We start from the raw sequence: 21,313 nt of genomic DNA, 5'->3' as shown, positions 1-21,313 counted from the left end.
CGTTTGTGGCACCGAAAGAAGAAAGAGCGCCAATTAAATAGAGAAATGCTTTTGAAAAGAATTCGATTTTTGTGTGTTTTAAAAATCACAATAATCTTCATGGGAAAAAAGCAAAACTTGGTTGAACTTCCTCCTAATTACTTCATGGTTTAATGTTGCCTTTATCAGGAATTTCATGGGCAGAAGGACATAATCTTTTCAGTGTTTAGAGTCTCTAAAGATCCTACCAGTGGGGTCATACAGTAGCTTTTAAATTCACATGTGGCTTGTAGAAATTCCCCTTGCTGACCCATTTTACTCTTCCACCTGTTGAACCCCTCCTTCTAAATGCCAGGATAACCACCTCCTGAAAGGCAATCAAAAAGATAGTAGAAAAAGAGAGAACATTGCACTTCTTTTAAAGTGATGGCCTGCTTTCTATTAGGCCCCCCTTCGATTACTTTAGGCTCTGAGAACATGGGCCCATCCTAATTTCCGTAACTGGATTAAGCCAACTTTTATTCACAAGTCGCTGGTTCAGTATCTACACTGGTGCGCTCCAAGCAGCGCGCCCTTCCTCCAGTGTGAGAGTTCATTATCTTGAGGCTAAGTGAGGTGCACCCTCCAGTTCTCCCCTCACCCCCAGCCTGCTCCCCTACCTCACAGGCTCCCGCCCCATCTACCAGTGTGGCCCCTCTGAGCCTGTGTTTTACAGCTTGTGGACGGAGTCTGGTGCAAGGGGAGGCTGTCCGCCTTGTCATCAAGAGGCCCAAGTCGGGCGCCTGTTGAGTTCAGTGTAAGGGGACCTATTCATATCTATTTTCTTTTCACTAAACAGTTCTTGAAAGGAAGTGGTAGCTACTGAAAGCACTTTTTATATCCACTCTGTCTAAATATTTGTCAGATTTGTCTGCCTGAGAGCAAGAACGTAGAATCCAGTGAAGGGGCGGGCTCAGGGAATTGTGTCAAGCCATCATCGAGCCAGAGCGGGAGCACAGACTGTCCTGGGGCACAAGTCCCAAGAAGGTCTGTCTGTCATGGGTCATCATGCTCCCAACCACAAGAGGTCACAGGGACTGACAGTCTGTGTGTCCAGTGTCCCAGGGGCTGGTGTGAGGCTCCTGAATGCCTCGATCCCTATTCCCTAGAGTCCTGCGCAAGATTCCCATCAGTCAGTGCCACCAGCACAGCTGGAATGTTCATCATACCCTCTTCCGCTGGGGAGCAGAGGGAGACAGAAGATAGCAAGGAATAAAACAGGATGCTTGCCCTCTGCTAGTGGGTAAGCAGGTGTGTGAACCCTCACACGGAACAGATGCGCAGTGGATGCCGTTGGATGAACGCAGGTAAAGAGCTACGTACATGAGAGGAAGACTGTAATATGGGGCAGTAGAAGTCAGTACTGAGTAAGACTACGATTAACGGGCTCCGGTTATAAAAACGAGGGCTCCGCTGAGTGGCTTGGCAAGCGGGGGATCTGGGAAGTCAGTTCGATAGCCAGGTCGCCAGTGCTAACGCTGTCACTCAGCTGTGCTGACGGGAAAGGAAAGCAGCTCCAAGCAAGGTCTTCCAGGGGAGCTGGCCCAGGGAAGTCACAGCAAGGGTGAGTAGGGTCATTGAAGCTCATCTCTGTTTCATGCTTCCTGACTTAGTATTTCCCAAAGGATGGTGCGATATTCTCCAGAAAGCCACAGAAGGAGTAGAATGCTGACTCTATCCATGATGCGCATTCGAAGGGATGAGGTTAAAAGTTAAAACACACAAGAGGGTAGCAGAGCAGAGTGCTGCTGTGGCGAGGATCGCTAGTCTGGATGCCTAGACACGAGAGCGCCAGCCGTGGCAGGGGGCTTGGGCATGGAGCAATGGGGCAGCCTACTTCAAGGACTAGGAAAGAAGGAGGAGAGAGATTCCTGCAGTGGGAAATAGCCCCACCAGCATCAGCCAAATTTCTGGGGGAACATAAGAGAGAAAATGAGAACCCAGGGGCCTTCTTGGGGGCCACTGTCCCTTGTCATCATGCCTGTCTGAGAGAGCAACTCTCGGCATGAAAGTCAACCCTGTATACAACACATTCATGGGCAGGCTACAGAATTCAAAGCTGAGAAGTCTAGGAGGATAAGCATTCCCCCAGGTGCCATGCCCTCCCTGCACCCACATTTGCACTGTTGGAGTCCTGAAAGAAAATACACAAAGTTTACGTCATCCACGGAACATGAAAGAAACGCGTGAACATGCTGAAGAAATCCAAACAAACACAGCTATGTCTGCTAGTCAGATTCATAAAGAGAAAGAAGGGGGACTGTAAACACAGACACGCAAAATAACCGTACCGAGGACCGTGGAAGCCTGCGAGCGGCACATTGCTCTGGCTCAGCTGCAGATTCTCCTGACAGACGCAAAGCCACAGCTTGGGTACAGACGGGGGGCATGCGGCTGGGGTGGGAGGTTCCTGTCTGCCCTGAATGAAGCGGTTTATAAAAGAGTTGATATAATACCAGACTGTCCAAATATAAAAGAGCAAACCAAAACAGCTTGCGAACTTAAAGGATCTCAGATTGCCCAATCATGAGCAGAACGGAGAAAGGAATTTTAAAATAACTTTAAAAGTAACATTGGACAGTGAATCACTGGAAAACGTGGTTTTTTGTTTGTTCGTTTTCTGATACTCTTTGACCAAAGTTCAAGATCAAGTTTTCTTTCCTGGTATCCAGTGACATTGCAGAAACTGAAAGCCCTGGGGTCATCCACAGATAGAGAAACCTTAGAGAGTGCCCCCTACTCCTACTCCCTGACCTGAATTCACCTTCTGAGGTCAGGACAAGCTCCGTTGGGATAAATCCACCATGTTTTAAATAGCTTTACTTAAGCTATTTAAATGGCAGATTCTTCTTTCCCTTACAGAGTTATTGTAACATTGACAGTGGAAAAACACGGAGTGGGCATTTTTCACACCAGAGTCCTTTGGTACGAAATCATTCACTGCAGCCGAAATCCCCCAGCTTGTGAGGACAGTCTTAGCATTGAGTGAACGGGAGTATTGTTGACTGAGCTATTTTTTTTTTAACCTTTGATTCTTTTAGCGCATGGCAGAAAAGGATCTCAGGTGAGCTAGATGGCTACAGGATGCCACTTTTGTCCCAAGATGGTCCCCTCTTCTGAGATCTCCTCTCCACCGTTAGCGTTCAGCTTCCTGCTTTCTGACACTCTGCCCACAGTCCAGACTCTTGAGTGACACGATGACGTGCAGGCAGCAGTGTAATGGACAAGTGTGATTGTTCTGCATAGAAAAGATAAAACTGTCTTTGTTCCTGGTTTAAAATAAGCCAGAGGATATACCCATGTATAGCCATGTGGCAGAGAGAGAGACACACACACGCTCTTTTTGGTGGTTTTGTTTGTTTGTTTGTTTTGCCTTAAGAATATCATATTGAAAAATTCTGACCACTCAAATGCAGGACCTCAGAACCCTGGAAACTGTGGGTACTTTAGACTCTCACAGGCTCCGGGCTCTCCCAGGCTTCCTAGGTGTCCATTGTGGAAGACTTTGTCCCCCGTGGATGGGAGGAACCAAAGAAAGATTCCACCAAAAATTCCCCACTCCCAGGGGGATGGGGAATCCCCTGGCCTTGAAAGGGAATGACAAGAGAGCAAAACCGAGGAGGGGATGTCAGGATGCCTTTTCTAGCTCTGAAAGCAAGTGGCGGAGAGAGAGTTAATTTCCTCTGGCTAAGTGACCCACATGGAGAAGGCTGTACAATGGCAATAAACACTAACCTTTTCAGGATTCCTCTCAGCCCCCCGAAGACCTGCCAGCTGGCTTGGCTTGGCCAAACCGCCTCATCCCACACCATTGAGGAGGCCCTCCGGAGTGTGGGGCCTGACAGTAAACAAAGCTGGGGGCTCGGTGGTAAACGAACTGGGGAAAGGCCGTCCCGCTCAGCCCTCTGGACCTGGCTGCCCACTGGGCCGCCCTGCCCCTGCCGGAGTGCAGAGCCTCCGAGACGCAGAGGCGGCACTTAGCGAGGTTTTAGAGTCCTGAAAGGGTTAACCCTCACCCCAGCTGATGCAGGGTCCCCACGCTGCCAGGGCAGAGCGCTGGTTGCAAGGACAGAGGTGACGGATGGGCAGGTAGGGATGTTGGGATTTCCCGTCCGATGCTTAAAGGAAGTTGCAGTCCCCCTTCTCGCACTTACTTGCATGGCAGCTTTTCCAAGTCAGACCTGTGCGCTTCCCAGAGAGCCGTGATCAGTAAAGAGCGTCACGGAGGGGCCTGCTGCCCGAGCCGCCGATGAAGACATCGCTGTGGGCTAAGATCGGTGTATTGACATCACACAGTTCTATTTCAGCGGGATCCCCAGAGGACACTTCTTGCCAGTAAACACCTGGTTTATCGAGTATTTCTGTATTTTTTCTTCATGCTTAGAGTGCCTATTCTCCTCCTCGTAAATCCTGCTACCTTTCTTAATTTTACAATCAGAACATAGTGAAATCAATTGTGACTGTCCAGTCTTCACAGCCACGGCATTGACTGGCATTGCCTCTGGCCCCGGGTTGCTCCGTGGGCCCGTGGCCTGGGCTGCAGTGTCCCGGGACGAGCCCGAGGCCGTGCGGGCAACTGGTGGCTGGGTGAAAACCCTTGAGGGCCCTTTTAATGGGACTCCACCTAGAGGCATTAGCAGATCTGGCAGTATAATCGTCTTAGAGCTCCCACGGCCGTCCAGGCCTGCAGCGGGACGTGAATGTGTGCCGCATTTAATAAGAACGCCTCCCTGAGTCCCAAGAAAGCAGACGCAAGAGCTTCGGAGAGAAACAAGGCCATCCCCAGCACAACGGGACCAGAAGCCTTCCAAATGTCAATACACTGCCGCATTTTTCCAAACTTGCTGCTGGAGCGGCCTTTAACATCCCCAACGCCCTGCTGTGATCCACCAGCTACAAAAGTCGATTGTTAATTGTGTGGCCACTACAGAGCAGCTCGTTTTAATATAGTCATGACATGAATGAGACCCAAGCTCCCCTTTGCCCCTCCCCTGAGGCACCTTGGATCTTGGAGGGAGAAGGGGGCACTTAGTTGGCTCTGGTACAATAGAGGCTAGTGTTGAGGTCAGCAATAAATAAGGGGTAACATTGTTTTCCCTGCTGGCAATCAGCAAGCCTTCCTTAAGGATTGAAATAACTTACATTTCTGGAGCGAGCAGCTGAGTAATTGAGAAAGAAGACTCTGTTCCTCTTTTCAAGAGAGTCTCCCTCTTTCTCTCTTTCTCTCCCTCTCTCTGTATCTCACACACACAGTTCTTCCTGACCCCCCTTGACTCCCCAGCTCCTCGACTGCTGCTCTTACTCTATTATGTAGAGCAAGCCAGGTCTCCTCCCCTAATTTCTCTCCTAAAGAGAGTCTGGCTTAAAGGCTTGAGATGTGGGTGTGAAGAGTATGTTTCTTCAAGGGCCACTCCAGTGGAAACAAAAACCTTATGAGTAGGGGGATTGGGGCTCAAACATTTAACTAACCCATGTGACAGACGCAGCAAAGAAAGACATCTTCTTCTCTTTCCTGAATGCTACAGTTCTCTTTTACATACAGGCTCCGAAGACTGTTCCAAAAACTTCACGAGCCCCAACGGGACCATTGAGTCCCCTGGATTTCCCGAGAAGTACCCACACAACTTGGACTGCACCTTCACCATCCTGGCCAAACCCAAGATGGAGATCATCCTGCAGTTCCTGACCTTTGACCTGGAGCACGACCCTTTGCAGGTGGGAGAAGGAGACTGCAAATATGATTGGCTGGACATCTGGGACGGCATTCCGCATGGTGAGTGATGTCGTGGCCACGAGGCGCTCCTCAGTAGCTTGGTCTTTGCCTGTGAATTGCTTTGGTAACAATAAAAAGAAAGTACAAAGGCTTCAAAGCTCCTTAGGGTTTGTGTATGACCCATGATGACTTTCTTTCTTATTCTTCACCAAGAATGATTTCAGAAAAATTGCAGAAGGCAGTTTCCTTTCTTGGAAATATTTCTTTGGAGAAAGATAGGAGGAGGAGACTGAGTAGATACTTGGAAGAGGATGAGAAAGCCTATGGGTAATTTTCTTTCCTGCCCCAGGCTGTCAGGATTTCCGTAGAAAGTGACTCCGTGACCACCCTCTGTGCCCAGATAGGGTGCTGGAGCCGGACTGACTAGCTCTGGATCCTGGCTCTGCTCTACTGCAGCTCTGCAACCCTGGGCAGGTCACTTGAGCCCTCTGTCCGTATAAATAAGCTGCTTTCATCATCATCATTATTATCACTATGATTTTACTATAATTAAAACAGTCATAGATGTCAAAAAGGTGTATCACCCAAGGCCCAGAGGCACCGGTACTTCTCAGGTGGAGACCAGAGGAGGTCTTTATGGTCAGTATTGGCGAGAAAACTAATCGTTCACTTTGGACTGAGCCTCAGTGTTTTGTACTGTGAGGGAGGCTTGATGACTAAGCAGTTTCGTTTCCTGAGAACAGCATAAGACTAAGTCAGAACACTTGGGTCTGAGCCCCAGCTCTGTTATTTCCTAGCTGTATGAACATGGAGAAGACATGTGATCTCCCCAAACCTCAGTTTATTCTTCTGTAACACAGGCTTGATAATGATAGCTTTCCGGCCTGTCCCCAGAACAGAGCGAGAGAAGAGAATGAGGCCAGGTCAGAGAAAATACAGTTGCCCCTTGAACAGGGAGAAAAGTACAGTTATCCTTTAAACAACGAAGGGATGAAGAGGGCCAGTCGCCCATGTAGTCGAAAATCCACACATGACTTCTGACTCCCCAGAACTTAACTGCTAATAGCCTATTGTTGACTAGAAGCCTGACCAATAGCATAAATAGTCCATGAACACATATTCTGTATGTTATATGTATTGTATATTGTATTCTTACAATAAAATAACCTAGAGAAAAGAAAATGGTATTAAGAAAATCATGAGAAAGAGAAAATACATTTACAGTACTGTATTTGTCAAAAAAAACCCCCAAAACCCATGTAAAAGTCGGTCCACATGCTTCAACCCCGTGTTGTTCAAGGGTCAACTGTACTTTTTAATGTACAGGGAAAATATTAGACATTGTTCTTAAAACCTATCTTTAGTCGTTCTTTTATGCCAAGGCATACCCAAAGGGAGCTCCGTGGAGCGACTTGCGATTGTGGCAGGGGTGAATGTATTGAAAATGGCATTTGACATTTCCATTTCTACTGTCCTGTCTTTATCTTGCCTGTCCAGTTGGCCCTCTGATTGGCAAGTACTGTGGGACCAAAACACCCTCTGAACTCCGCTCGTCAACGGGGATCCTCTCCCTGACCTTTCACACGGACATGGCGGTGGCCAAGGATGGCTTCTCTGCACGCTACTACCTGGTCCACCAAGAGCCGCCAGAGAGTGAGTTGGCCAGTTGGGAACCTCTGTCCTGTCCTTCCATCAGGGCTGTGAGTATGCACGGTGAAGAGAGGCTAGCCTCTGGGAGAGCAGAGGAAAATTCTCCAGCATTTGTAGTAGCCTCAGAATTCAGGGAATGGGGGCTATATCCCCCTGCCAGGCAGAGATTAATAAGAGTCAGACAAGTGTCAGCCAGGTACTCAGTTCTTTAGAAAGTAAGTATGTGCACCAAGAATGAGTTACTGCCAGGGTAAGTCACAGGACCACCTCCCACTTCAGTTTTCTCCTCTGTGAATGAAAGGGAGGTGAGTTAGGATACCTACATAGGGTCCCCGCCCTGGGCTAACAGTTTTTGATTCTTCTCTCCCTCTCTAAGCCTCAGTGGCCATTGTCAGAAAACTGAGCAATTTCTAAACCTCCTTCATGTATATTCATGTATATATTTTACATTAAACATCTCTGGCCCTGGGTAGAGCTGCTCTCACTAGACCGGTACATGCTTGGACTTTCACTTCATGCTTCAGTAGACACAGTTTCCAAGCTTCTACCAGGTGCCAGGTACCGTGCAAAGCCTAACAGGCAGCTCCGACCCCGCCGTCCTGGAAATGCCCACCTAGACCGTGAGTCTCCAGCCTCCATCCACATCTCCTCTGAACCACATCTTCGGATCGGCTCCCCTAGGACACGTGCTTCAGATGTGCTGCCATTTCCGCTTAGAAACCCAAATGATAACTTTAAGTCCTGAAGAAATACTTTGAGGAGGATTGGAGCTGGAGAAAGCCTGCCATGGCTGTAGACAGCTTACCACGTGCATACCCGCAGACATGGGCGCCCGGCCTACGGGAAGGGGGATGGGTTTTGTTCTGGGTTTTGCTTTTGTTCTTCCTCAAAGAACTCCTGACGATTGAGTGACAGGAAAACAGTATTGCCCATTGCACCAAGTGCTGCAAATGGCCAGCGCAGTCCCAGAGCTCCAGATGGATTTAATACCTGAAAAAATTGCTGGGCTCTATCAGACACCTGCACACACAGATACTGACCAGTGTCTTGCGGTATCCATGGGAAGGACGGCAATTGAACTAATGGTGCATAGCTAGAGTCGGTGACTTCCAGGTCCATGTGCCCAGGCAGGTGGCACAGGGGAAGACAGTGACATGCACGTGCTCATGGAGAGATGTCCCCAAGACGGATATTCACTGCTTGGTAATGTCGGTCTTCTGTGCCAGAACTCGAAGCAGTTCAGTGAAAGAGAGAAGCAGAAGTGCCTCCTGGGTGTTTAGGAAGAAAGCAGGCTTCCCACGATGTATCAGCCCACCCAGACTGCCGCGAGTCTATCACACGCTTACCTGTATGTCGGTAACGGGGCATCTGGCGACAGTGAACATCCGTAGCCTGCAGCACCGACGGTTCTTCTGCTTTAGATTGTATTTTTAATTTGTATGATGATTCTTATTTACCCACAATTTTGTTTCTTCCAGACCCAGAGGGGCTGTCAAGCTCTATGAGTTGTTTTCAGAATGTGAGTGTATAATTAGGTCTTTAAGATGAAGGAGTTCCTGCAAAGACTTGTCCCGAGAAGAGAGCAACATTTGGGGGATCCCAGGAGTTTGAGGTTGAGAGACATAACTGTGCCTTTGACCCTCTCCCTTCCCCAGACTTCCAGTGCAACGTCCCCCTGGGAATGGAATCTGGCCGGATTGCTAATGAACAGATCACTGCCTCATCTACCTACTCCGACGAACGGTGGACCCCTCAACAAAGCCGGCTGCATGGCGATGACAATGGCTGGACCCCCAACTTGGATTCCAGCAAGGAGTACCTCCAGGTACTTCACTCAGATACCAGAGGGTGTGCCGAGTGTGGGTGTACTGGTGGGCAAGGGAGGTGGCTCGGCTGGAGTGGACAGAGGACACGAAGAATATAAACACAGCATACTCGAGAGCTCCATTCCTACATCCGTCCAAACACACACATGTACCAGGCACAAACAGACTCAGCCAGGCACTGTGCGAACTGCTGGGATGAGATGATGATAAGACAAGACACTGCCCCTGCCCTTGTGAAGATTGCCAGGCCCTGGAGAAGTTGTTTGGCCTGGGTGCTGTTTGCCTCTTAGTATAGATATCCAAGGAACATTCTATAAACAGTTCCAGATCTTGCTCATTCTTGGCACAGGGAGGCATCAGAGACTTGGTCGGGGGAGGGCTTGTTCCTGAGGGCAGACTTGTTGAATTGCTCGCTGAGCATGGCAGCTTCTCCTGATCTTTGCTGTTTGGAGGGAGCCCTGCCAGGAAGGTTTCGCACATAGCTCTCAGAAGAACACATGGGAAAATGTCACTACCGGGAATGAAACTGTAGTCGCCCAGATGCTCTGCGGCGTCTTTTCAGACTATTGTTTGCTTTCCTTCTGAATAGGACTTGCAGTGTATGTTGAATAATCCCCCCTAAAACTATAGACTGGTTCGGTTCTTATCCCCCAGGAAGAGCAAGCTGCCAGGTCCATGCTAGAGCCATGGCTGCTTTTATGACACACACCAGACAACCTTGTGACCCATTGACAAGCCTGTCCTAGTTCTGATGTGACCGGGTGACCTCTGCTCTGAGAAGGACGTGGCAGAGCAGATAACAGGACAGGGAGAAGTATCACTTAGAAACTTCCAGGGAGTCCACAGAAGTTCTAAGGCCATTTGTCACTATCTCTTCTCTGCCTCTCCAAAAAGCCTTCTATCCTGCAAAACTTCCAGAACGTTCTCCTTTATAATCAATGTCCCATTGATTTTACTCCTTACTTTTGGTCCTCAGTCATAAGCTTTCTCTAATTGCCCTCCAGCTGTTTATCGGGCACATCTACAGCACTGCACACTTCTTTTGAATTGTGTAATATGCCAAGCATATAATAAGTACCAATAAGTGCTTCCTGAATCACATTTTACCGGTGAGTGCTGCTAAGTTTTGATCACACGGAGGTTGCCATTAAGAAACACTGTGGCCAGCAAAGGAATGACATCCAGCAATTTCCAAATGGGTTTGGTGTTGTGGGAAGAGAGGTCCCTCAAAATGTGAGCCATCTTCCTTATCGAGCAAAAGGTCAGGACTTGGTGCATAAGCCTAATTGCTTGGGCAGACTCTGGATGCCCTTTGACCCTTTAGTGACCTGAGTGACTAAATACACAATGGAGTGAGGGACTGAGGGGAGGGGAGGCGAGGCAGCCCCGAGCTGAGACGGTGCAACGAGGGCGTCATAAGTGAATTGTATTGGACTGGACTGGAGTGGGGTGGAGTGGATTTAGCCATTGTTCCTTTAAACAGCATCTGCTTTGGCTCTGCAGGGCAGGCTGTAGTTTAAGAAGAGGTCACAGTTGTAGATGCTCGAGGGTCCCTTTACTGTACTGAGTACTGTCCGTTTGGATTTGCAAAAAAGAGAAAAAAAGAAAAATAATCAAGTTACAATTTCAGAGGTGTCCAATTGAGGGTCAAGTAAGTTGAGTCTGACCGTCCAGTCTGGAACTGCAGACTGATACTGATCCCTCTCATTCCGGTAGATGACAGACGTGAGCTGTAAGCTAAGTATGACATTTTGTCCTTTGAAGGAAAATCAAGAGACTGCCCTCCTGTCACGGGAGCCATGGGTCCCTTAATTCCTCCTCCCCTCTTCCTCAGGTGGACCTGCGCTTTCTAACCATGCTCACAGCCATTGCAACGCAGGGAGCAATTTCCAGGGAAACGCAGAATGGCTACTATGTCAAATCCTACAAGCTGGAAGTCAGCACTAACGGGGAAGACTGGATGGTCTACCGGCATGGCAAAAACCACAAGGTAAACCCATTGCCCTCCCCCTCCTCGAAGGCAGGCTGGGCTGTGCAGGAGCCTGGGGATGAGAGAGGAGCTGCCTGCCAGGCGACCCCATGGAGGGGAGGAGGCCTTGTTCGGTGAGGCTCAAATAATTGATGGAGGCAGGGGAGGCGGTGGCCCTGAAAATATTCTCTCTTATGCTAAAGCGATTGGAAAACACCGACAGCCTGGCTGCTGTTGCGCGTCGCACCGCAGAGGAAGAGAGAGAGAGAGAGAAAGAGAGAGAGAGAGAGTGAGCTTGCAGAGTGCTCTCTGACTGCAAATGAAGGAGAAAATGTGTCCCCAGTCTGCGCCTCCCCATCCAGGACTCATTGAGCATTTATGGCCTGAGTCCCTTCCACATGCTGGGTTAACAATCACAAAACCACATGAAACTGTAGTTCAGGAGTTACCGAGCTCTAGAAATGAAAGGGCACAAATCCTGAGAGGGAATCACAATGTCCCAAAGAAGAAAGAGGACAATAAATAATGAGGAGAAATTCCGTGTTGGGGACGGGCTCTGAACCGGCGATCGTGCTTGGCAGCGAGGCACTGAGTGCGCCTGGCTGGTGCCTTCTGTGTCCGTGGCTCCCGGAGGGGTATCCGTGTACGCGATGCGGGGCTTTTGTTGTTCACACGGACGAGCGTGTGGTGCCCGGCTTTCTGCGGACATGCGGCGTGCTGGCGGTGGGCGGCCCGCAGCCGGCCCCTGCGGTCCTGGTTAGAAGGTGTGCTCGGCACCGGGGGCGCTTTGCGCTCGGCACCCGGGGCGCTTCCTGGAAGCGGCGGGGGTCTCGCCTGGGCAGGGAGCGAACTGTCACACGCTGGCTCTCAGCTCTGGGAGGACAGTGCCCATCCTTCCCTGAATGGAAGCAGGGACAGGCAAAGGGACGCTCCTCTTTCCTGCCACCGTTCCACGGGCCCCTGGCCTGTCGAGTTGGGAATGGTCAAAATGGGACGCATGTGACCAAACCGAGACAGGCCAGATCTTTTCCAAACACAGCCTCCTCGGCTCCTGCCACTGCCCCGAGGTTGCGTGCCCTCACTGGCGCGACTGGACACGTTAGACGGAGAAAACGCAGAACTGTGAGGTTGACCCTGATTCACTCAGGAAGTGTGAGTTTTTAAAGCAGTGGATTTTTTTTATTATTAAAATCGCCATAGTAACATGGCAGCATTCATCGAAAATCACGGCTTCTAGATATTACCAGGTATCTCTCTCTCTCTCTCTCTCTCTCTCTCACACACACACACACACACACACACACACAATTTCTTCATTTCACAAATAAAGAAAGTGAGGTATTTAGCAGTTGAAAGACCCCCCCCACTTGGACATGGTCAACCAGGTCTGGCCTCTCATTGACTTCTTTTGTTTCACTTGCAAATATCATTTGGAAAGGGCAAGGCTGAGTTGGCACTGGGTTCTGGGGGCAAGTTCTCATCCCCCCGCCCCCGACGCTTTCCCATGCCTTCTTTCCCCACCCACCCTTTTCAGTAAGAACCTCATAGAAGCTGGAAGCTCTACCGGGCAGGTGAGGGCCAGTGCTGAGTAGGAGTGGGTCCTGGGGGAGAAGGAGGAGGTTCACCTGACTGCCTCCCTGTCCGGGCTCAATGACTAAGCAGAGCTGGCCAGAGGGATACTGTAGCATAAGCTGATTTTAAAAGCACGCAGATGGACTGGATGCTATTTAAAACACTATTTGTAGGAAATCTGCTTTTGGAAATACCTTAGCACTGCACATTTTGACAGAATGCTGTCCTCCCTGGCTTTATCCCTTGTATTCGTTCTGCAGGGAAGATATTCCTGAGAATTGAATTTAGCTTGCTGGGCTCCTTTGGAATCATTCTCAAATTTTCCTATTGGATATATCATTCTCTCTCTCTCTCTCTTGCTCTCTCTCACCTCCTCTTCTCACCCTTGGCTAGATTTCTTTCCCCAGGAGCCAAGGGGTAATTTCATTTTTGTTTTGTCGTTGTTGTTTGGCTTTTTAGTGAATTAGTCCTGCCACATAAAAAGCACTGGGGCAGAGGAAAAACCCTTTCTCTCCCTATTAGATATTCATTCTCTGGCTACCTAGAAGGAGGCAGGAGAGTGGAAAGCCTGCCAGTTAGGCGTCGCCCCCTCCCCTCGCTCCCTTGCCCCACTGCGGGTGCGGCGGGCGAAGAGGGAGACCTGCCCGGCTGCCCCTCGGGGGGGGGGGGGTGATCTCTGCTGCTCCTTCATTAGCGGACCTCTCTCCCAGATGTCTGTATTTGATGCGCACATCCCACACCGCTCATGGAGCGTTAGCACAGCTCTCCGGTCTGTGCGGGTTGAAGTAGTTGAGTGAACCGTGCCAAATAGATTTGTCAAGTCTGCTGCAGTTCGATTTGATGCCATGAAGGGGAGGCGGCTGAGGAGGGAAGTTGGGGGCAGGGGAGGGGAGAGGCTTCGTCTCTGCCGTGTATGCCGGCCGCTACCACTGAGTTTCTCTTTGTAGCCACTGGCTGGTGGGCGCCGTGCCAAGCTAAGTGCCAGGTGATGGGCTTGAAAGCACAATTCAGACAGCAGGACCTGTGAGCAAAGCCGAGCGGAGGTAGAGGCAGCAGCGTGCTCCGCTCCATGGTGCAGGGGGAGGGTTTGCGGACGCACATCCGTGCACAGGGAGTGAAGAGGGGATGGTCATGTTTGGGGCAGAAATGTGGGAACTTGATTTCAATTCCCCGGTCACTGTCAACACCAGTGCTATGTACCAAAGACCAGGGAATTGGGGAAATCAGAGAAAAACAAGATTAATGAGTGCTGAAGGTGGTGGGGGTGGCTGTGCTATTTCCTTGCAATACACGATTTACAACGTGGACCCAGGTGGGGCTGAGGCAAGGCCTGGTCCTACAGGGGAACGACTTCCTTCTTGTGGCCAGGAAGTGAGGAAGACTAAGGAGCTGTTTTCCAGCTTCCCCTAGCCTGTGAGCAGCCTCTTCTTCGTCTCCTTCTACCCAGCAGGTCATGGTGAGGTTGCCTCTGACGGAGGCATTCGACTATCGTGGGGGATATTGCAAGCATCCTCCTGGCAAAACACGGCCCATTTACGCAGGCCACATGTACAGCACATCCCCAAACCCTTAGCCAATGACACATGCCATAAATATGGAACCTATGATTTTCCTATAGGGTGGGCCCTCCTTATGCATATTTATGGCGTAACCACAAGGCAGAGCGCTTGTCCGCCTGATGGAGCCCATATCCAGCCCACGTGCTCCCTGAGATTATACCAATTCTTTCACATATATTTCTTCAGAAACCACAAGCAGAAAACTACTGCTTTTGGTTTCACCAGCTATATTAATAACACCCCAAACATAGACATGGTGTTGTAAATACAGTATTAGAAGGCTCACGTCTGTGTCTGTAATTATGGGCACAGTTATGTACCCACGGGCCACGGGAAGGGCAGGGAGAAACACAGCAGGAGCTGGAGGCGCGAGGCCTTGGCCAGGACCCTGCTCACCTCGGAATCGTTGGTTCTGTGAGTGTACGCTAGACGGAACGAGGCCAAGGCTAGTGTCAGGACAGGGGGACAGAGGCCGTTGCCCTTATATGTCTAGGCAAAAGGCCTCGTCTCCGTTTCTCCCTTATTTGGTGAACGTGGGCATCTCCTTGTTGACATAGCCCTGGCTACCTGTTAGTCACAGTGCTGCTGGCTGCTCTGATGTATTTGGAGGAAATTTGGGCTCAAAGAGAGAGTCTGTGGGGGTGCTAAATATATCTCAATGGCCAGATTGAGGATGGGAGGGTGAGGACAGGGATGAGGTCCAAGAGTTTTCAGAATTACCCTGTAATGAGTGGCAGAAATGTACTAAATAAGCTCGTGCCATTCGTGCAGCGATGGCCTCCAAGGGGATCAGAGAACCTCCAGGTACCAGCTCACTGGCTTCAGAATGGAACAGAGTTTCAAAGACTGGAATTGAAGCTCTTAGAGTAATTTGCCCCGGGGACGTGGGGAAGTGTGGAGTCCTCATGAAAGGCTCCTGGTCACAGGGCTTTGATCTCCAGGAGGATAGTCCCAGCAATCTGATCCGGGCCTTGCTGTCATCTTGCAACCAGAGCGAAGTCTGCTTCCTAGATCTTCAGTCTAGGGGTCTAGAGGTGTGCATTTTCCTGGAGAGCCTCCATCCTCGGACAGCCTGGCTTAGCGCGCTCGGCTCATTGGTCTGGAGTTCGGGCTCCGTCCTAGAATCCCAAGGATGTAGAGCTGAGAGAAGTTTCTTTGCGTTTGATTTGGCCACATCCCTTCCAAACATGTTAACACCTCCCTTCAAAAAATTCTCTGTCCTATATTTATATTCTAAATTAAAACAGGGGGCGCCTGAGTGATGCAGTCGTTAAGCGTCTGCCTTCGGCTCAGGGCGTGATCCCGGTGTTATGGGACCGAGCCCCACATCAGGCTCCTCTGCTATGAGCCTGCTTCTTCCTCTCCCCCTGCTTGTGTTCCCTCTCTCGCTGGCTGTCTCTCTCTCTGTCAAATAAATAAAATCTTTTCTAAAAAATTAATTAAAACAAATCACTTTGAAAGCCATTGGAAAATTTAAAATCCTCCGCAAATTTGTCTGAGACTTAGGAGGAGAGAGAGCGGTGTCAGAAAACCAACCCCCCTAAATCAGTCGGCTAACAGAACCATGTGGCGTCTATTTTCAGATCTTCTTAGATGATGCATCGTGTGACCCTGGAAATTTCTCTTAATAGCTCCGTGCCTCAGTGTTTCCGCCTGCCCAAACGGAATGGTGCTGTAGCTGGTGTTGGCAGGGCACCTTGGGATCCGTAGATGGAAGGCTCTCTGCAGATATAATTAATGTATTAGACCCGCAAAGCTCTTCTTGAGCAGAAGCAAGTTATCAATTTAAAAAGTAACAAGGCCCCATGGGATATTTATCTGCCTCTTTTAAAATCATAGGTCTGGAAGGGACCTGATAAGTCATCCAGACCTCTCTCTGCATCTGATGGGTCCTGCACTCGAGCTGCCTCAGATAAACATTACCCTTCTCAGTTTCATTCTTCTGTTATGGGTGCAGTTATTCCTCCAATTAATAACTCAGAGTTTTTAAAAAGTACTTTTTTTTTTTTACCTCCTGGTAGATGACTGGTTTCCCCTTATCCTTTTCATTGCAGTCTTATTGACTGTATATAAGATTATGGCAGTGACTCAAGCTGTCAGCTGGGAATGAGCAGCAGACTTCAGAAGTCATGCATCTGACTCCAACTTTGAACTGGGGTTCTATATATTCTGAAGAGGGCCGATGCCCTTTTGAAATTCATATCCCCCAGTTTTTCTGCCCCCTTCAGTTATAACTGAGAGGAATCCAGGGCCCTAGATAATTAAGTTTGTCCCTTATCCATTTGCCATGGGATGAGCTCAGACCTTTAGCCTCTCCACTTAGGAAGCCCAAGGGAAAATGTCATTATACATAAGCTTGGAACCTTTTCTCTATCAGGCTCCCGTGGCTGGCTTCACCCAACTCCCATGGGTGCTGCACTGTCTCTGGGAGCTGAGGCCAGCCTCCCTGGCGCTTGTGGCCTTGATGCCAAATTCCCAGTGCTTTCCATCCCACTGCTGTGCACTGAGGCCAATAGGACAGAGCGAGTGAGCAGGGGGTTTCGAAGGGCACAGCGATCTTGCTTGGGCTGCAGAAATTCTTTGCCCTCACTCCAGCGTCCCTAGATGAGCACTGGGGTGAACACGTCACCTGGTGGAAACATGGCTGTTTCCTGCTCTGTGATTGGCTGAGATTCTACTGGCAGAGGAGTGCAGACAGGCTCAGGAACCCTACTCCCTGTACCCTTTCGCACTCCCTTCTGCCCACCTGCAAGTTAAAGGCGCCTTCTCAAAAAATATGATGATGTCGCAAGAGGTTTTCAGTACAGAGAACCCTGCCGACCCAGTGAGATTGTGTTTCTGCCCCCACCTTTACAGGAGGACATTGGCCATTCCCTTCCATTGCTCTGATGCCACACTCTCCCCCACCCCATCTCTCCTCCAGCCCCAAATCCCTGAGCTTCCCTCCCCTTCCCTCCTCTGCTCTTCTCCCTGGTGCTTTCCTGTCTCCAGTCCCGAAACCCTAATCCTGTTAGTGTGCTATGTTCCAGGGCTCTACGTCTCGATGGGGGTAATATAATCCCGCAGTAAATCTGACGAGACCCACAAGGCGCACACAGATGGGATGCGCACATCCCACCCACCTCCACCCCCACCCCCAGGAAGAAAGCGGCCTCCCCCGCCCTCCACCCCGTGACAGGCTCCTGCTCCTCTGTCTCCTCCACACCAGCAGACCTGCTTGATGACAAAAACAGCCCTGAGTAAAAGAGCAGGAGGCAGGAGGGCATCGTGGTCATAAATGAGCATTTGGTGGGTAGGGAACTTTCTCTGCCCTACCCGCATCCTTACCCTCCCTTAAACTCTCCCCCGCTCTTCTCTCTCATATGTGTATATGTATCCACATACATAGGAGACGCATCCCTTCTGACTCTGTTCTGGCTAAGTTCCCACATCTGCTAGAATGAAAGCTGCTTTATATATTAAAAAAAATTATAGTTTTTAAGGAGGAGTTTTAAGAGAGAAATGTTAGGGCCATGATTTACAAAAAAGAAAAAAAATGTCCATTACCTGAACATCATTTTCCCCGCGTGCAACAGCCCCCTGCCCCGCCCCCACCCCTTGCCTGCTTGGTGCAACAAATTAATTAAACAGGATGGCAACCATTGATTAGCAATTTATTTTTATGTGTGGCCCCAGTGGCTGGTTTTAGAGAAAACGTGAGGGAAGGGGGTGGGAGAGAGAGGACAGGCGTTTGGTTCCGCTGCAAGGATGAGTCAGTTCAATTGTTTCTGAGAGAGATTTTTAAAATGTGCTACTGGTTTCCCCAGTTTCTGCCCTCCGCTCCTGCCTCCTCTCTTTTCTGCCCGCTTTGTTCTCCTCCTCCTTGAGTGTCTGTGCCAAATAGATTGAAAAGGAGAACTTTGGATGCAATGAAACATTTATTAGTGGAGAGAAATATTTGTTTTTTTAAAAAAAGGAAGAAGACCGTCCCTGCACAATTTCTACCTCGGGGCTCCAGCACTATATCGTCTTTGAAAAATTTCCTGCTTTCTTTGCGGTCCCTGGAGCTGGCCACGTTCAGATATTTACAGCAAAATAGGAATAAACCGTAGGTCACACCATAGGTAATGAAGAGACAGGCGTGTGCAGACTGCATACCGAAGCCCCACTCCAACGGGAGGCGGTGCCCGTAATGAGAGGCTGCATCTGTCGGTGGAAGGGCCCGCCTGGTGGAGGAAGGTTACAGTCAGCTCCCACCACAAGCCTGCCCCGTGTCCCTGCGCCAAGGAGCTCAAGGACTGTGATGGACGTGGAGCGGCCACACCATCCTGGGCACCTCGGATGGCAGAGAGGACTGGTGTACGGGAGAGGGACTTAGGCTTGGCGGTGAACCCCCCTGCCGAGAGTCCTCCGAGGTAGGCAGGCCAGCGCTCCTTGTTCTCAGCAGTGCTAGAGTCCCTGCCTGTTCTTACAAGACTTAAGGACAGGGCGGCAGGGAGAGGTGACTGTGACAAGAAATGGGGTAGAAAAATAGAGAAAAGACCTCAAAACCATCAGGGATGCTTTCTGGCTAGATGTTTCCTATTAGATCACATGTATTATCTTCTTTTATTTGGCGCAGTAGGAGAGTCCGTGCCTGAGGAGCTCATAAGCATGGTCACAACATGGGGATTTTTTTCTTTTGCTGGGTGGGGTATGTAGATAGTCACCACACGGGGGTGTTGGATAACAGCCAAGTTAATTGGCAGGTGTCCCCTCCCCCCAGAGGTGAAAATCAGCAAGTCTTTGAAGTGCTGCTGGTTTCAGATTCTGTCTTTCTGAAAATAAACCAGAGGTCTCAAGAATCAATTGGAAAGTGTTGGATTATGTTCAGAATTCAGCGAGGCACCAAACGGGTTATCCAAACCACTTTGTGCCCTGAACTGCTTTTTAAACTTGGTTTGCAGAGATGCATTTGAAGAAGTCTATGTGTTCAACATAAACACACACACACACACACACACACATAATTTAATAATTACATCAATCAACACCATCCTTAGCTCTTAAGAAAGCTAGAGACACCTTGAACATACTTCTCATTTTCCTTTGGGTGATCAAGCAACCATATTAGCATTTTGCTTTTAAAAATTAACAAAAATGTGTACCATCTGTGACATCCAGCTTTTAAAGCAGATGTTCCAGTGCAATCATCACGTTTGGTATATGCTTATCGGGGTGTACCGTACGTTGACGACCCACTGAGGTTTCTTAGCATCATGGACACCTCACTGTCAAGTTCTGGCCTGAAAATTTGGGGCCTCGAGGTGGGACTTGGGAGTCAGTGGCTTTCAGACCTTGAACCCTCCCCATCAAACAGAGACCCATGTGTTATGTGTGACGTAGCTTCCACTCTAACATCGGTCCTGGGTGTTGTGCAGGCGTTGGAGCCAGCAGGGAGGGCTGGTAGACCTTAGTGTCTATCTGCAAGCCTCTATCAACTTCCTTTTCCTGAAGGAGAAACCAAGGTATCTAAGGATTATTGATTTGCCTATAGTCATTCAGTGAGTCGGCAGGGAATAGGGAATAAAACCAATTTCCTGGCATCATTTCCCATGCACACAGCCCCTTACCTTGCAATGCCTAGACTAGAAGCCAAGAATCCATCTCCGAGAATTTGATCAGAAAACATATGAAGGGTGATTCTGAAACCACAGAAGCATTGAGAAAGTCATAAAGATGTATAATATATGATAGCATTTCCCAGCTATAAATAGGAAGATGCAGGGAGAAAAATAGAGACCTTGTAAATCCATGGGGTCAGGAGAAATAGAAACTGCTTAATATTTCATTAAAAATGGATTTTCATAAATTGCACTTTGATATCTTTGGGTGAAATACAGTATGTAAGGACTAAGGTGTTGTTATTCATTACTTTTCATTATTAATAATTGGGACTGTTATCGAGCAAAAACGTCAACAAGGTACGCTCTCCTTCTGAGTGGGGCACTCACCGTGTGTCCTGGGCACTCGTTGAAGTGTATTAAAACCCATAGCCCTCGTCCACCAAAGCACTTAGGCATTAAGGGACCCTGGACAATGAAAATGCCCTTTACAAAATGGGCACTGCTGGGGCAGGTCTAGTTGGAAACTCTTAGGCAGAAAGCCTTAAAATCTGGGGGCCAGAAAGGACTTGACAAATCAGCTCATTTCATAGAGGAGGAAATTGGGGCCTGGGGGAGGTGGAGACATTTGCCCACACTGATGAGCTCAGCAGCAGCAGACTGTCTCCCCTGGCGCCTGCTTCAGTGGTGTTTGGGGTGTTTTCCCCACTCAGAGTGAGAAGTGTATAAAGAGTTTAATAAAATAAGCCGTCTCTCCTTCAGCCAAGGGTCCAGAGGGCAGGGGCGGATATGAGCGCAAAGTCAAGAGCACACAAGAAACCAAGAAGGAGCCAGGCTCAGAAACCCAAAGGGCAGTTCAAGGCCAGGTTGAACCAGCGTCCGTTTGGTTCCAGGCCAGGGTAGGAGCAGAGTGAGCCGAACGGGAAGGCCGAATGATGCTCAGCGGGGAGCAGCCTGGTAGGTGGGTCTCTCTAAGCAGAGAGACCGTGTGCTCGCCTCCCTTTCTGACGGCTGTCACTGCACCCAGAGATCCAGGGGGCTCGCCCAAAGCCTGGGACCACGTGCCGCCGTGGGAAGACCAGCCCCGTGGCCAGACAGGTACACACGCGCGTGTGTGCACGCCCCTGCCCACGTGCTACCACACTCACGCCCGTGCCAGCCTCCCAAAGGCAGTCCAAAGACATAGTCATTTCTTCACTGAGAGGGGGAGGAAAGGTTCCTTAGTGTTGTCTGCCAAGGCTGAGAAATGAAGGGGTCAGATAAGATAAAATTGGATATTAAAAACACATAAGACGTGCTGTGTTTCTGAGCGGTGCCAGCGTCGTGTGCGTGCCGTGGGCTAGCAGCTGTGTCAGAGTTCGCATCCCCTCGGCGCTCCGAGGACGCGTTCACGGGACGATCCCGGCTCCCCTCCCCAGATGAAC

At 49.6% G+C, this 21,313-nt stretch overlaps 1 protein-coding gene across 3 annotated transcripts in view; it reads left to right on the top strand.

Moving 5' to 3' along the window:
- NRP2 (neuropilin 2) overlaps positions 1 to 21,313 on the top strand; it is a 118,421-nt gene that overhangs the window by 37,871 nt on the left and 59,237 nt on the right. For all 3 annotated transcript variants that reach the window (XM_008687401.2, XM_008687402.2, XM_008687404.2), the window contains exons 4-7: positions 5,561 to 5,791; positions 7,229 to 7,384; positions 9,037 to 9,206; positions 11,042 to 11,197. In XM_008687401.2, coding sequence (XP_008685623.1) covers positions 5,561 to 5,791; positions 7,229 to 7,384; positions 9,037 to 9,206; positions 11,042 to 11,197 — 713 coding nt within the window. The remainder of the gene's footprint in view (positions 1 to 5,560; positions 5,792 to 7,228; positions 7,385 to 9,036; positions 9,207 to 11,041; positions 11,198 to 21,313) is intronic.

This window comes from Ursus maritimus, unplaced genomic scaffold, assembly GCF_017311325.1.
Source record: "Ursus maritimus isolate PB19 unplaced genomic scaffold, ASM1731132v1 scaffold_1, whole genome shotgun sequence".
Taxonomy (NCBI): domain Eukaryota; kingdom Metazoa; phylum Chordata; class Mammalia; order Carnivora; family Ursidae; genus Ursus; species Ursus maritimus.
This window is presented reverse-complemented; position numbering and strand designations above follow the sequence as displayed.